The 13,049-nt window shown below is 45.4% G+C and overlaps 1 protein-coding gene across 13 annotated transcripts in view; it reads left to right on the forward strand.

Annotated features, from left to right (window-relative positions):
• Positions 1-13,049, forward strand: part of LOC121057304 (DAB2 interacting protein) — a 225,995-nt gene that overhangs the window by 82,512 nt on the left and 130,434 nt on the right. For 11 of the 13 annotated variants that reach the window (XM_040531235.1, XM_040531228.1, XM_040531230.1 and 8 more), the window contains one exon: positions 9,922-10,025. In XM_040531235.1, coding sequence (XP_040387169.1) covers positions 9,957-10,025 — 69 coding nt within the window. In that variant the 5' untranslated portion in view covers positions 9,922-9,956. Of the gene's footprint in view, positions 1-5,509; positions 5,894-6,100; positions 6,224-9,921; positions 10,026-13,049 lie in introns of those variants that run through there. The other 2 variants (XM_040531236.1, XM_040531237.1) reach the window with 2 other exon arrangements.

A 13,049-nucleotide genomic window follows, 5' to 3' on the forward strand; every position in this document is an offset into this window, starting at 1 on the left:
ATGTTAATGTAGGTAAGAACATCGTCCTGCTTCCTCCCACCTCAAAAACGGGATGGGAGATGTACAGGTGAATATAGCCCTGCTTGATCCTTCTTGTTATGCGCATACTTTTGTCTGTAGGTAGACAGTGGGTATCACTTAAACACATAGCGACACAATCACCGAGGTAGCACAAGTTCTGTAGGACAGGGGGATAAAGGCTCATTGTAGTTTTAATGGTGGTTTCTCTATGTCCATCTGTGGCACACAGTTACTTGTATGAAATAAGGAAACGTGACTGCTTTGTGGTCGCTTCTTTCCTGTCTCTTCCATTGGCACTGGGGATGTTTGAAGTCTAACAAGGGAGCTGGTGAAGCTGACACCTGCAGGTGTGCTTTCAGAGCTCGTGTGTGTAAGAGAAGTGGAAATACCCCTCCTGCCCCCCAGCACCAAGTCTAAGCATCACTCACAATGAATTAGGAACTGTGGAATGTAAAACAATTGCTAAGAGAGTCTAAATAGCTAGAAGAAGGCACCTGAGTAGCAGCAGTAAGGACAGGAGGCATTTTCAGCAACACCCTGTGTGTAGGCACACAGCTACCGATGTATCCTGGGGTACATGTCCCACCTCCACACCAGCCAAATGCAGAACACTCGTGGAAGCACACACTTTTAAAAATAATTAGTTTGGCAGAGCTGACACTGTTTTATAAGCATCAACTTCTTTTTCTAATGCATATTAAAATGAAGGAGAGTTATTTCTATTTGGTAGGGGAACTCTTAGGCATCCTGCATGAACACTAGGAAAAAGAAAAAAAAAATCTCTGCTATCCCTGTCCATAACCATAATTCTAGCCCTAGCCCTAGCTAATTGTAAGTGCAGGAAGAACAGTTTTCAGACTTCCCTGTCACTGATGCTTTTTAATGCTGTCTTTGAGTTGCTTCGTCAGGAAAGATGCTGTATTTGGCCAGCGGCTACCAAAACTTGCTGCTGTCCAGTTAAGTAAAATCTGTTCCTCTTCTCTAAGTGTTCCCAGTGAAACTGCATCCTCCATACCCAGTGTTAAATCCTAACCTGCTGCTTTCCTGAACAATATTAAAGTTCCTGCAATGTTAAAGCAATCTAACTTGGATTAATTGGCTCTGGGCGTTTAGACTCTTCCAGGCTGATGTAAGAGCTGCATGTACTATGTGGATTTCAAATCTTAATGTTTGGTCTATTATGCAGATGGATGTGAATGGAGATGTGTATGTGACCCCATTTATCTCTCTAATGAAGTGCCATCAATGGAACATCTGTTTCTTTGCTGTAGAAGATGAAATCTCTGATGAATCATGCTTATAAATTAAGTATTTATTTATTTAATTTGCATTCTGCCAGTACAGACCTGTTATAGCAGCCACCATGCGCGACTGCAAAAATGGCCCAGTAATAATTAAACTGCGCAAAGTTTTATTTGCGCTGTGCTGCTGCTTCACGTGCAGAGACGGCTGTCCTGAACGGGTCTGTAGCTCACCTCTCCGAGGCAGCTGTTAAAAAATCCCCAAAGCAGGCAGAAGAACACCTTACCCAGGAGACAGACCTCGCTGGTGGGAGGCAAAACTGTGGCTGCAGTCTGGATGCGAAGCACCCACCTCATCGGGGTTGCCACTGTGGCACTTGGGCAGGAGGTGACTGCGGACTTTTAAGAAAAGCAGTGAGCTCTGATCCCGGCCGGGGGAGCACATGGCTTAAGAACAAGCAGGAGGAAAGAGGAAGCTAAAATGAGGAGCAACTTCCAACTAAAACTTCTAGTCAATTAAAAGGAAAAAAGAAAAAAAAAAAAAGAAAAAGAAAAGAAATCTGTTCTTGTGAGTTTTCCACTCCCTTTTGCAACCCAAGGAGCTGTCACGAGACGGGAGGCCTTGCGGGACCCGTGCCAGCTGCCCTGCAGCCTCGGCCAGACCCCGCTGCGGGAGGCACCGTCTGGTCCCCAGCCAGAGGTCCGTCCCGCTGACCGGGCAGGTGCCCACGTGCTGGTGGGGCCAGCAGCCTCGGGCAGCGCTCCAGCTCCCTGGGGCTCCCGGCAGTCCCCGGGGAAGAGGGTTATGTTCTCCCTGCCCTGCCCCGCTGGCGCGTGTAGGTGGCATAGCTGACGTCTGCAGGGCCAGAGATGACGGAGTGTGAAAGTTGCTCCTTGGGTTGCGTCTGCGAGCAGGCAGCCATGCTGATAAAGTGCTGCAAGAAAGCAGCGTGGTAACAGGTCTGGGGCTCTGCAGAAACGGTAAGCATGATGGATGAATCTAATTTAAATCTCCCCAGAGCTGACTTCTTGTTCTCCAAACTCCGCGTTGCTTGTCTTTATCATCACATAGGAGGAAGCCGATGTTCCGCTTCACTTTATCATCCTTTCCAGTTTAACCAGAGTATTAGCAGTCTCCCCCAGCTGGTCCCCAGCTAGGCTAGAACTTCATCTTTTGCTGATGTATTTTTTAAGTCTGTGCTTGATTTCAATTTTGCCCTGGAGAAAAGACTCCTAATGATATGCCGTTAGCAAGAGGCAAATTTGTTCTCTAGGCTTCACACCAGAGAAAGATAAATATCATACATATTTTATTTCAGAGACTGATAAATAAAGAATAAAAATACCAAATATGTATATATACACATATCTAATTAAAAATACAAGACAGTAAAAATGGAGTTTGTAATAAAGGCTCCTCAATCAGCATGATTTGCTATTTATTTTTAGAAAGGGGGGTTAGTTTTCAGGATGCCTTGTGTACTGTCCCTGTCACCGCTCTGGCAGCAGGTCTGGGGACCTTCAGCTATGACTTTTTTTCATTCATGGGTCTGTTTCTCTAGTTCTGTAGTGCACAGAAGTTAGTGTGTATATTTTCAGGCTCCTCATGCTGAGAATTATCAAAGCTTTCCATTCCTGTGTCTTCCCATTTGTGCTATTTTCTTTTTCATTCTTGTCCTCAGGGGTGTTTCTGCTTTGTGCCCCAGAGGGGACAGCCGCCTTTCCCTCACTTCCCCGGGGAAGCCCCTGTAGCCGTCAGCGGTACTGAGCGTGGGCTGAACAGACGGCGGTGGGGCAAAATCCCCCAGCCCTGGTGGCTGTGCCAGAACCCGATTTCTTCTGCGCAGCCCCTGCCTCCTTTGTCCTCCTGCTCCGGCGGTGCCTGGGGCTTCGGCTGGCGGCGAGGTGGATTCAGCTCCCCTGGTGAGGCAGCAGGACCACTGCTGGCCTGGAGCGTGCTGCCTGACCCCCGCTGCTGGCTGGCGATGGACACGGCTAATGCCAGCTTTGGGCATGTGAGGATGCACTGAGCTTCCCAGGAAAGGAGAGGCTGCAGAACTGGGCGGCCAGACCCCAGAAAGACAGCAGAAAAGGGCAGTCCCGCTTCTGCTTGCATGCATCAGAAACCACCTTGGCATGCTGCCGGGGAAAGAATTCTCTTGCTGGGTGGTAGCAGAGAAAAGAGGAATAGGTGCATATCGAGTGTGCAGAAAAAATAGCAGCTTTTTTCAGTACTAGATTCAAGAGCCATTAATAGCGCTTGCTCAGGAGCAGTATGAGGAATATTAAACACTACACAGTGATATCCCAGAACCTGGCACAGAGATGACATGAGATCTATTAAAGTGCACAGCGTGCTGTGGCAAGGGTCAGTGTAACTTCAAATCATTATTTAACAAAGGAAAAGAAAAAGCTCTTCTTCCAGAAGATGTTAGTCCTACTTTGAGAGAAGATGGTCTTAATCTCTGACTGATGGGGAACAGTTTTGTCCAATGCTTTTTACGAGTTGAATTGTTTCTGTTTTCTAGCCAGTCCTAATAAGGCTCTTTAGTTTGTAGAACTGCTCCAGCCGCTGTTCTTGTAGCTGCAGAGGACCGTATGGTGCTTACTCTTGCTTCAGATGCACTTTAACTTTTAGGTACTTCTGTGTGGAGCCAGGAGTTGGACTCGATGATCCTTGTGGATCCCTTCCAGCTCAGGATATTGTATGATTCGGGTGCCTTTGTATACTTCAGGCAGGGGCACAGCTGAGGCAGAGATGGCATTCCACGTTTTAAGCTGAGTGTGGTGGTTTTGTAACAGTTAAGTCATCTGTGAGGGAAACAAAGGTAAAGGTAAGAAGCTTGAGTCTCGTGCAATCATCGTGGATAGCATTAGCTATACGCATATGACCAGCCTCTAATTATTTAATCTGAAATGTCTTGTGCCAGAGTGTAGCACAAAAGGCAAGTCATGATCCCAATTTATTTGTTTGTTTTCTACGTAAATGGTTAGATAAGTAAGATTTTTTTGACAAGGTACAATTCTGTAAACAGAATCCTTAATTTGTTTGCAAAGGTAGCGAAGGCATGAGAACACGAGCAACTGTTTCTTCTTGGAGCATGAAGTGAAGGGGGAGTAAATCACTGAGTGATGTGAGGAGTCCTGGGTGCAGCTGGTTGGGTTGCTGGGCTTCAGAGAAGTGTGTTTAAGCTAGGGATTCTAGGATGTGAGAAGAAATAATTTTATTCTAATATAAAACGTGGTGGTGATACAAACTTTCATTAGCCTGGGGAATATCCATTATGGATGTTCATTAGCTTTGCTTTTAGGTAAGTTGGATTTTTCAGGGGGCATCATTACCTGCCCTAAACTTTTGCTTCTCGACCATTTTTACTTAAAAGTCAATTTTGCTGCCTAATAAAGGTTTGACTTCCAATTAATTTTGTGTGGCATAACGATCATAATGTTGCTGTAAGGGATCAGCTGGTGCTCACCAAGGGATCATTAGGACAATGGGCGATAGGTTCCAATGAGCAGTTCTGCAGGTAACTGCACAAAGAAACTGGCCTCGCCTCTCTTCTCCTAGTCCAGCCAACTGGACCGGGAAGGGACTGTGTCAGCAGGCGCGTTCCTAACCCCTCACTGGCTCTCCTTGATCTTTGTCCATTGGAAAGTGGGTGTTCTTGCTCTCTGCTTCCTACTCAAAGTTACTCTTGCCTCTTGATGGAGAAAGTTGGCTGAAGTTGGTGTTTGTTATTTTCTATCTTTATTTATTCCCAGGGTAATACTCCACTCTTGAAATAGTGCCGCTGTCCTAACAGCATCTTGGAAATCCCCCTTTGGATTCAGATGAAAGATCTTCCTTCCTTCTGGACTCCTGTGGCCACCTGCGGCTGTCCGAAATGGAGGCTTTTCCCTTGCCTCTTCTGGGTGTTCTGAATCACACAGACACTGCAGACATCTCCTCTCCAGGGATTGTTTTTAATTCATACGTGCTACCGTGAGCCACGTTAAATAAATCACTGCTGTCACTGCGTGCCTCCTCCTCTCCTCTGCTGGGCATGTAGTGAGGAGCTGTTAGATAATGCAGAAATTAGAGAAATAACAGCTAAATTCATTAAGCAATAAAATTAATTCACGAAGTGTAATTGTATGAGCAGGAGACCGGTAATTCCTGTTCCCTCTGGTTTCGCAGAAACCCCACCCTGCCCAGCTCAGCTCAGAGCCGGCACAAACCCAATGGGGCCGGGCAGGGGAGCACCAGGGGATGGCCCCGAGCCTCCATGGGTGGATCCCAGCCCAAGGCCGGGGGCATCCTGACCTCCCCACGCCTGGCGTGCAGGGTCTTGCCGTCAGCATTTGGTTCTGGTGAACTCCTAGTTTTCTGAGGAGACTCCAGAGGAGCTGGTGAAGTTTCTTGTCCTCTAACGTCTCCGTTCCCTAAAGCCCGTCACTGCGGTCCTGCTGAAGGAACCTGGCGGTTCCCAGCCTCCTGCCGTGTCTCCCCAGCGCTGCTGGCTTGTCCGGCATTCCAGTCATACTTCTCCTTCTCGCTGCCTCTGATGAAGTCATCATCTCCACTTCTCTTATTCCTGGCTTGTTCGGAGTGCCATGGCATGTGTGCTGCTGACAAGCACAGCTTCCTTTTGGTGAGTTGAGGGAGATGGCTTCTCATCGCTAACTCCTCATTCAGATTCGCACCTCCCTTTCTTGCTTGGAGTTGGAACAATTTCGTATCAGCAAATCAACTTGCTGGGAAGTGTCTGCTTGTTAGCTATTCATTCCAGCTGGTTCTTGTTGCTTTTGTTTGTGCTGTCTCTTCCACTGGCTGATCTCTGGAATTGTGTGTCAGAGGAGAGCAGGAGAGGGGGAGCGTGTGAAGAGGGATGAGCGAACAGAAGGAGTTAATGTATTTCCTTGCTGCTAATAGGAGCAGAATCCTGATGATCTCTTGGACTAGCTGTGATTCACAAGAGCAGGTAATGCAAATGTGAAAACATCTCACTTGTTAAGTGAAAAGTAAATAGTATTAATGTTTGTTCCGTGTGTGTTACACATAATGACCTGCTTGGTAGCAGTGTCTGAGGAGGTGCAAGGAAGAAAGAAGTGATACTGAGTGGGTTAAGTGAGCTTGGGTGCCAGGAGCTCCCCACTCTGTTCTGCTGCCTATGTCCTGGAAGCCTGGGGGGATTGCTACGCTGCTCTGTAACTATTTCTCAGCACTAACAACAGGCATAGAAAAGTAGTAAGGATTAATTATGCTGTTAATTCAAATGCCTTGAACTAGTTAACAAATCAAATGCGTTTATGACTCTACAGAAACAGTTTCAGAAATATTCATAAGCCCTAGGTCCTAAATTAACATGTAATGTTTACAGTTAGTGTCCTTCTGTTGGCAGCGAACTCAGTGGGATGCGTTTCAACCCTGACAGCTTAAAAAAAGTCCTAGGGCAGTACACACCAAGAGCATTTGGGACCCAAGTATGTGCGATAACCTATGGGAGGTCTCAGGTTTTGTTAATTGCAAGGAAGTTTCTCTTTGAAGATCTTATCCTGCTATGTGGAAAGCCCAAAACATTGCAGCCTTCTGTAAATATTTGGAAAAGCAGGAAGCACTTTTGTTTGTTTCTTCTCGCTTCGGTTCCTCTGCAATTGCATAACATGGATGCACCCCAGCGTCAGTCTGAGCAGTGCTGTTTATGGTGAGATCTGGGGCATGGTCATGGGAAAGAGCTGGGAGGGCCAAGAGCACGGTTCTGCAACGTGCACGGTGGAACTAAAACTGCATGTGAGTAGAAATGCCTGGTTATCATTGTGCAAGCAGAGAAAAGCACAGAAAATGCCATCAGTTATGAGGAGAGAAGTAGATGAGGAATCTCCGTCAGAACAGCCACAGTTCTCCTCAGAGTGATCCATGAACCTTTTCCAATCTAATTGTGAGATATTTAAGAGCATCTAGAGAGCCAGATAATATGCTTGGGTGGACCTGATTCAGTTGTCAAACAGTAATTAGATGACTTCTTATTGCTTATCTGTATATATCCCGGATTTATTTGGGCATTGCGCTGTCAGTCGGTGGAGATGGCAGCGAATGCAAAAGCCATCCGCTTCTGCACGTGGGCACAGGTCCTGAGATGCAGCACGCAGAAGTCCCTGGATCAAATCTGATCTAGAGTAAATAAATGGCCAAATGAAGGTATAATCCTGGAATTGTATGAGCGGAGGGTAGTATTCAGCTAACAGAGAAATTCACTGGCTAGCGAGGCTCTTATCTGCTAATACGAAGTGCTTCTGGAAATGCCAGTCCGTGGCCTGCAGAGATAGCGCTCCTTGTTCCGGGGCCCTTTATCTTGGGACACACGGGGGACGGCAGCCACTCACCGAGGAAACCTTGCAGTGTTCCCACGGCGTCTTCAAGATTTTTATCAGTTGTGAGTCTCATAAAAGACATCAAAATGTCAAAGGGTCGCACTGTGGTTCTGCAATGAAGTTGAGTGTAGGAGCCTGGAGTCCTTGTGCTGGGCTGTGCCGTGGGGCCTGCGAGCGGGGCCTGCCAGCAGAGCCCACCAGGCCAAAACAGCGCGGGGGTGCGGAGGGGGACGACGTGCTAGAGGTGGTGAAGAGAAAGCTGAGGTCAGGTACTGAAACTGCTCTCTTGTAGCTTGCTTGTCTTGTGCACAAGCGGGCAATTTGTCAGAAATCCCAGGAAATAAGGCCTGAAGGAGTAAAAAGGGCAGCTCAATCCTTCGTGTGGCCTTACTGTTCACTATGCAAGGCTTTAAAAAAGGCTTTAGCTCCTGACCCTTCTCTGAGTTTTGGTCTGGTCAAAGGAGTGTGTTGGCTGGCTGTGCTCTGGGCAGATTGTAATCGTGGAGGAACGACTTCAGAGCACAGTTTGTGACTTCGGTGCGGTCCCGATTAGACCCAGGTATTAACCAGCCCTGGGTCACACCACACTCTCCCTTTCTCTGAAGAGCTCTGACCCACAGGGTTGAGAGGAAGCAGAAAAGTGGGCGCATTGGCCTGACAGGCAGCAGTGGTGCCGCAGCACCTGTGTGGAGCAGCAAGACCTTACCCCCGTGCTGGAGGCGAGAGGTGGGTCTGGTCGGGGAGCACAGCACTGCTGAGCTGGGAAGGCCTCAGGGAAGCGATGTCTGGCTGCTGGTTTTGTGTAATCCCATTGTTCGTGTTCTCCAGCCACGCATGGGAGAAGTTCTTTAAACAGTGTTTATTGGACTGGTCAAAAAGAAGTTGCAAAGCAGCTTCTTCAGTTGTCTCGTCATGCAGAGCTCATTTTCAAAGTGCTGGAATTAAGTAGTTTCTTTATGAAAATCAAAAAAAAAAAAAAAAGTCGCTGTTCAAAGGGATGGGAGCCTTAGCGTGGAAGGAGATGGTACCAAAAGACCTGGTTGCTGCTTGAGATGCACAGTGCAGCACTCTGCAGAGAAGTGGTCAAGCAATTCGAAGGCTCAGCTGGAAGTTCGGAGGGCAGTGAGCTGGCTGACTTTGGCTGCCTCTGTGCAGGTGGCTGCTGGTGAGGTGTTTTGGGTGGGATTTCCAACCAAGGAAGATGTCTCTGAAGGGGCACTTCACCCAGCCCCTGGGCAGACTCTCCCAATCTGTCCCTTTGCAGTAGTTTGGGATACTTCTCAGGAACTGCTGAGTGTAACTGCAGCTAGTAGCTGTTCCTTACAGACCCTGGGTGACAGCAGGCTTTGGCAAGGGGACAACCTTGCTAGGGGCACAGCCTTCCTTGCCAAGACCTGATTGCAGCAAATTGCCTATTGCAGAGGCTGAGAATTGGCAAACAAACGACCTTTAAGTTATATTAGTTATGAGAATATCATTGTCTGAGACATTCTGAATATAGGTTGTTCCATCTTTAGATGTCTTTGCATACTAATTTGTAGAAGCCTCCCTCTAGCAGTGTCTGCTATCTGATTTCCTTTTCCAGCAGGTATTCTTCAGGCTACCTCTCATTCACAAGAATCATAGTAATGATATAATTCATAGGCTTTGCTGTTGCCTGTAAAATTGTGTGTTAGAATGAGTTCCCCCAAAGTTTACTTCAGCTCCACTTTTTGTGGTAGTTGTTTTTATGCTCATCATTTTAAAAAAGGGAACAGCTGTGTGAAAAATCTGCTTTTCAGTGTCATTCTGAAATTGCTGTTGATTTACTGTTGCCTTAGCTTGAATTCCATATTGTGTAGTAAATAAATCCGTGTTACATATCCATACTGTCCTTCAAAAGTGGTCAAGAGGAAATCACTAGAGGAATTAGAGAGGGAACTTAAACATCCTGTGCCTGTAACCCCATGAGCAGTTTCCCTTAGGAGTATCAAGTCCACATGTGCAAGGATCTGTACTTTGCATATAATTGTCACTCAGCTCGATATGTTTTCTGTTTACCCATCTGCAGACAGGAAATAATGATAATGCCAACCTGTCAGGCATCATCTGAAGCTAACAGTTTTGTAAAAAATGTTAATTGTTGAAGGTGAAAGTCTTGCTGATTGAACATTGTTCTAGGTGGCTGTGGGAAATCTGATTGTTGTGCTGGCTCATTTGCAAGGGCATCTCAAAGGAAGAAGCTGCATTTTGCATGGCCTGCTGCCATTTCTGTCCTGTTCCTGCACTGTGTGTTGTAATTCCTCCTTGTTTTCTCCACCGTCTGCAGAGTCCCCCCCGGAGAGGTGCGGGCAGAGGCGCAGCATGCCCAGCGGGGTCCCTGAGAAGAACCCCACCATGGAGCCTGCAGCCACGACACCTTTCCGGGTCACGGTAAGTGTCTCTTCCCAGCCTAGTGATCGTTGCGGGGTTTTGCCAGAAGGGAGAGGAGCTTGCTCATCCTGAGAGAAGAGGTGGTATATGTGAAACAATTCGGTTACCTACTATTAAATAAACACGCTGTTGTTAGGTACTGTTAGCAACAAACAACTAAAATATTTCTTGGTAAAGCAACAAGATTTGAATTTGAATCTGAAGCGGGTTTGGGTAACTTGTTTCACTGGGGAGACTTTCCTGGTGAGGTTTCATTTGTGAATCCTTCAGTCGTGCAGCATATTCACAGACTTATTTCCTTGTCTGCAACTGTTCAGCACATCCTCATACTTCTGCAGAAGCTTCTGCAGAAGAACCTGCCATTAATTAACAGAAGAACTGCTAGGCTGATGGTTCCCCAGAGCCTGGTATCCTCTCCCAGCAGGTGCCTAGAGGAGCCATTCACTGTTTTACATTTCTTCAACTGTTTTGGTTTGCGGTGCTCTACTAATATTAACGTTTTGTTGTGATAACAGTAGGTAAAGAATGGCAAGTCATTTCAGAGTGGAAAGGAGCAGTGCTATTAACATGAATAACGGTGATACCAAACATTAAGGGCATGAACAGGGTCTTTGAGCTCCATGGGGAGGGTCACTACTATGTCTATTATAAAAAAGGGAGCTGAAGACCCAAAGAAGTCAGAGTTAGCGGCCGACCAAGGAATCTATCGTTGCTGAGCCCTAGGTCTGTGATGTTGCATATGATAGAGAAATTGCCAAGTTTCATTGCTGTATCAAGAAGCGGAGTGAGTCTAACCACAAGACTCCCCAGTCCATGTCCTGTCTGCACTCTTATAAGATCAGATGTTCGGGCTGGTTCATAGCTTTAGAAGATGGTCCCTGTTACGCCTTGGAGATCAGTTGTGGGGTGAGTTAAAAGACTTTGTTTCTTCTTCAGTTAGAACATGCACAGTGATGTTTATCACTGCCTCCCCTCTGATGTAAGTCATCTCTTTAACATCCTGTAGATATTAGATAGACTTCTGGAGTGGATCACAGTAACTTTTGCAAGGATTGTTTTATCTAATTAATAATATCAAATCCAAGTAATTTTAATTGAGGAATACACTCAGCTGACAAATAGAGGCACAATGGTGGGATCAAAATAAACACTCTCTAGAAAATGGGCAATAAGGATGAAGCTGAGAGTAGCTGATTTATTTATTTATTTATTTATTTATAATGCATCATCAACCTTAACACATCTGTAGTTAATTAAATAGAGCTTTGTGAAACTGGGGTTTTGTAATCAGCTGAAGACACCCAAGTCTGTTGGATAACATTTGATGTAAACTCAAAAGTAAGAGAAATGTATTTAGAATTTTTCAAGAATAAGTACAATCATAAAGCATACACAGCTGTAGACTGATATACCCAGTATGAGCAATAGCCAAGGCAACCAGAAGGTTATATTTTCAAGAGGAAAATGTCTGCTGTATGTGGATAATACGTTTGAGCACAGATATTTTTATTTAGAAAAGAGGCAAGTGATATTGGAGCTGGTTTGCTCGACATATGTTTATATGTTTTCTCTGCAGATCACACCTACTTTACAGGCTCAGCTACCTCATAACAAGCCTACATAGGTAGAACCAGAATTTCAAAGGAAAGGCAATTGGTGCAATCTATAAAAAATCTGAGCACACCCAGTTCACCTGAGAACATTTGTACTGGTGAATGAATCACTAACAGCAGTTTGTCTAAGTAGTTTATTTTAATTCTGTAAACTGTAAGCTATTGAATGCATAGCATTCTCCGTGGACTTTATATTCTGGAGTCGCTGTATGCAAACACATGCTGAATGTATATGAGTTTGTTTTATGTTTTTTTTTGGTACTGTCCTGTTTGCTAAATGAAAGAGGAAGAAGTGTTGAAAGCAGTGAGTGGATGGCAGGAGTTGAGTTCTGTTTTGAAGCAGTGTGTATAGTATATGGTAAATACTGAAGACAGTGAAACAGAAAAACAACAGAGGATGAGATGTCTTGAAGCATTTGCTATCAGGGCAGGTTTGGTTTTCTTTTTCTGGTGTTGATGGAAGTTATTCTAACATCTCCCTGTTCTAACAGGTCAAAACACAGAGGGATCATCCTTAGGTCTGATCCCCCTTGTGGTATCACCTTCTTGCTAAACAGGGTGCATTGTGTTTCAATGCCAAGACGCAAACTAATTTTTTCTGACTCTAATCCCCTCATTCCATAAGCCATATGCCATCTATCTGAATTGATTGTCAGTTATAAATGCTCTGAAACTCCGAGCATAGCGGGCAGAAACACATTCAAATCAACTGAATAGGCATGCTTTTGCTTTGTGTCCGTCTTTCATCAGAATCTGTCTCAGCAAACGAGTATCTTTGAACCTTAAGCATTGTACTACTGGTGAAAGAGGCGAAGAAGGATGGGAACATCTGGATTCTTCACAAGACAGGATTTGGGAGTGTTTTTCTTAGTACACCTGTAGTCAGTGAAAATAAAACGCTGTGTAGCCCTCTTCCAATGGTATATCTCCTGCTTTATGTTTTTAGGAAGTTATTCCTGTCTTTAAGCAGGTTAGCTCAGGTAGTGAAACAGCCTATATGGTATATAATTGCTTGCTTTGTCTGGCTAAGGTGTTCAGTATGGATTAAATAAGGGCAATTGTCAGGTGGCTAATACCTAGCATTTGTCTCCTCTGAGTTACAATGCACTATCATCTCATTTCTGTTTCTGCTCAGCCCTCCGAATGTTATTGCCATTAATATGAATGGCTTCATTACATACATAGTTTTTATGGCTGCCCAGATTTCAGCAGATGTCTGACTTAAGAAATATATTCTCCCTCACCTTCCTTCATTAACCAGAGAGGAACATTAGCAGTCAGTCCACTCCAGCCACTGGGAATAGTAATTAGTGCTTTAGTTTAGTGGTAATGGGATTATTACTTTTGAGTCTGCTGCGGAAGGTTTTGATGTCGTAAGCTTTTCATATTTTACAGATCATTGTTCTTCCCT

The sequence above is a fragment of the Cygnus olor genome, chromosome 19, assembly GCF_009769625.2.
Source record: "Cygnus olor isolate bCygOlo1 chromosome 19, bCygOlo1.pri.v2, whole genome shotgun sequence".
Taxonomy (NCBI): Eukaryota; Metazoa; Chordata; class Aves; order Anseriformes; family Anatidae; genus Cygnus; species Cygnus olor.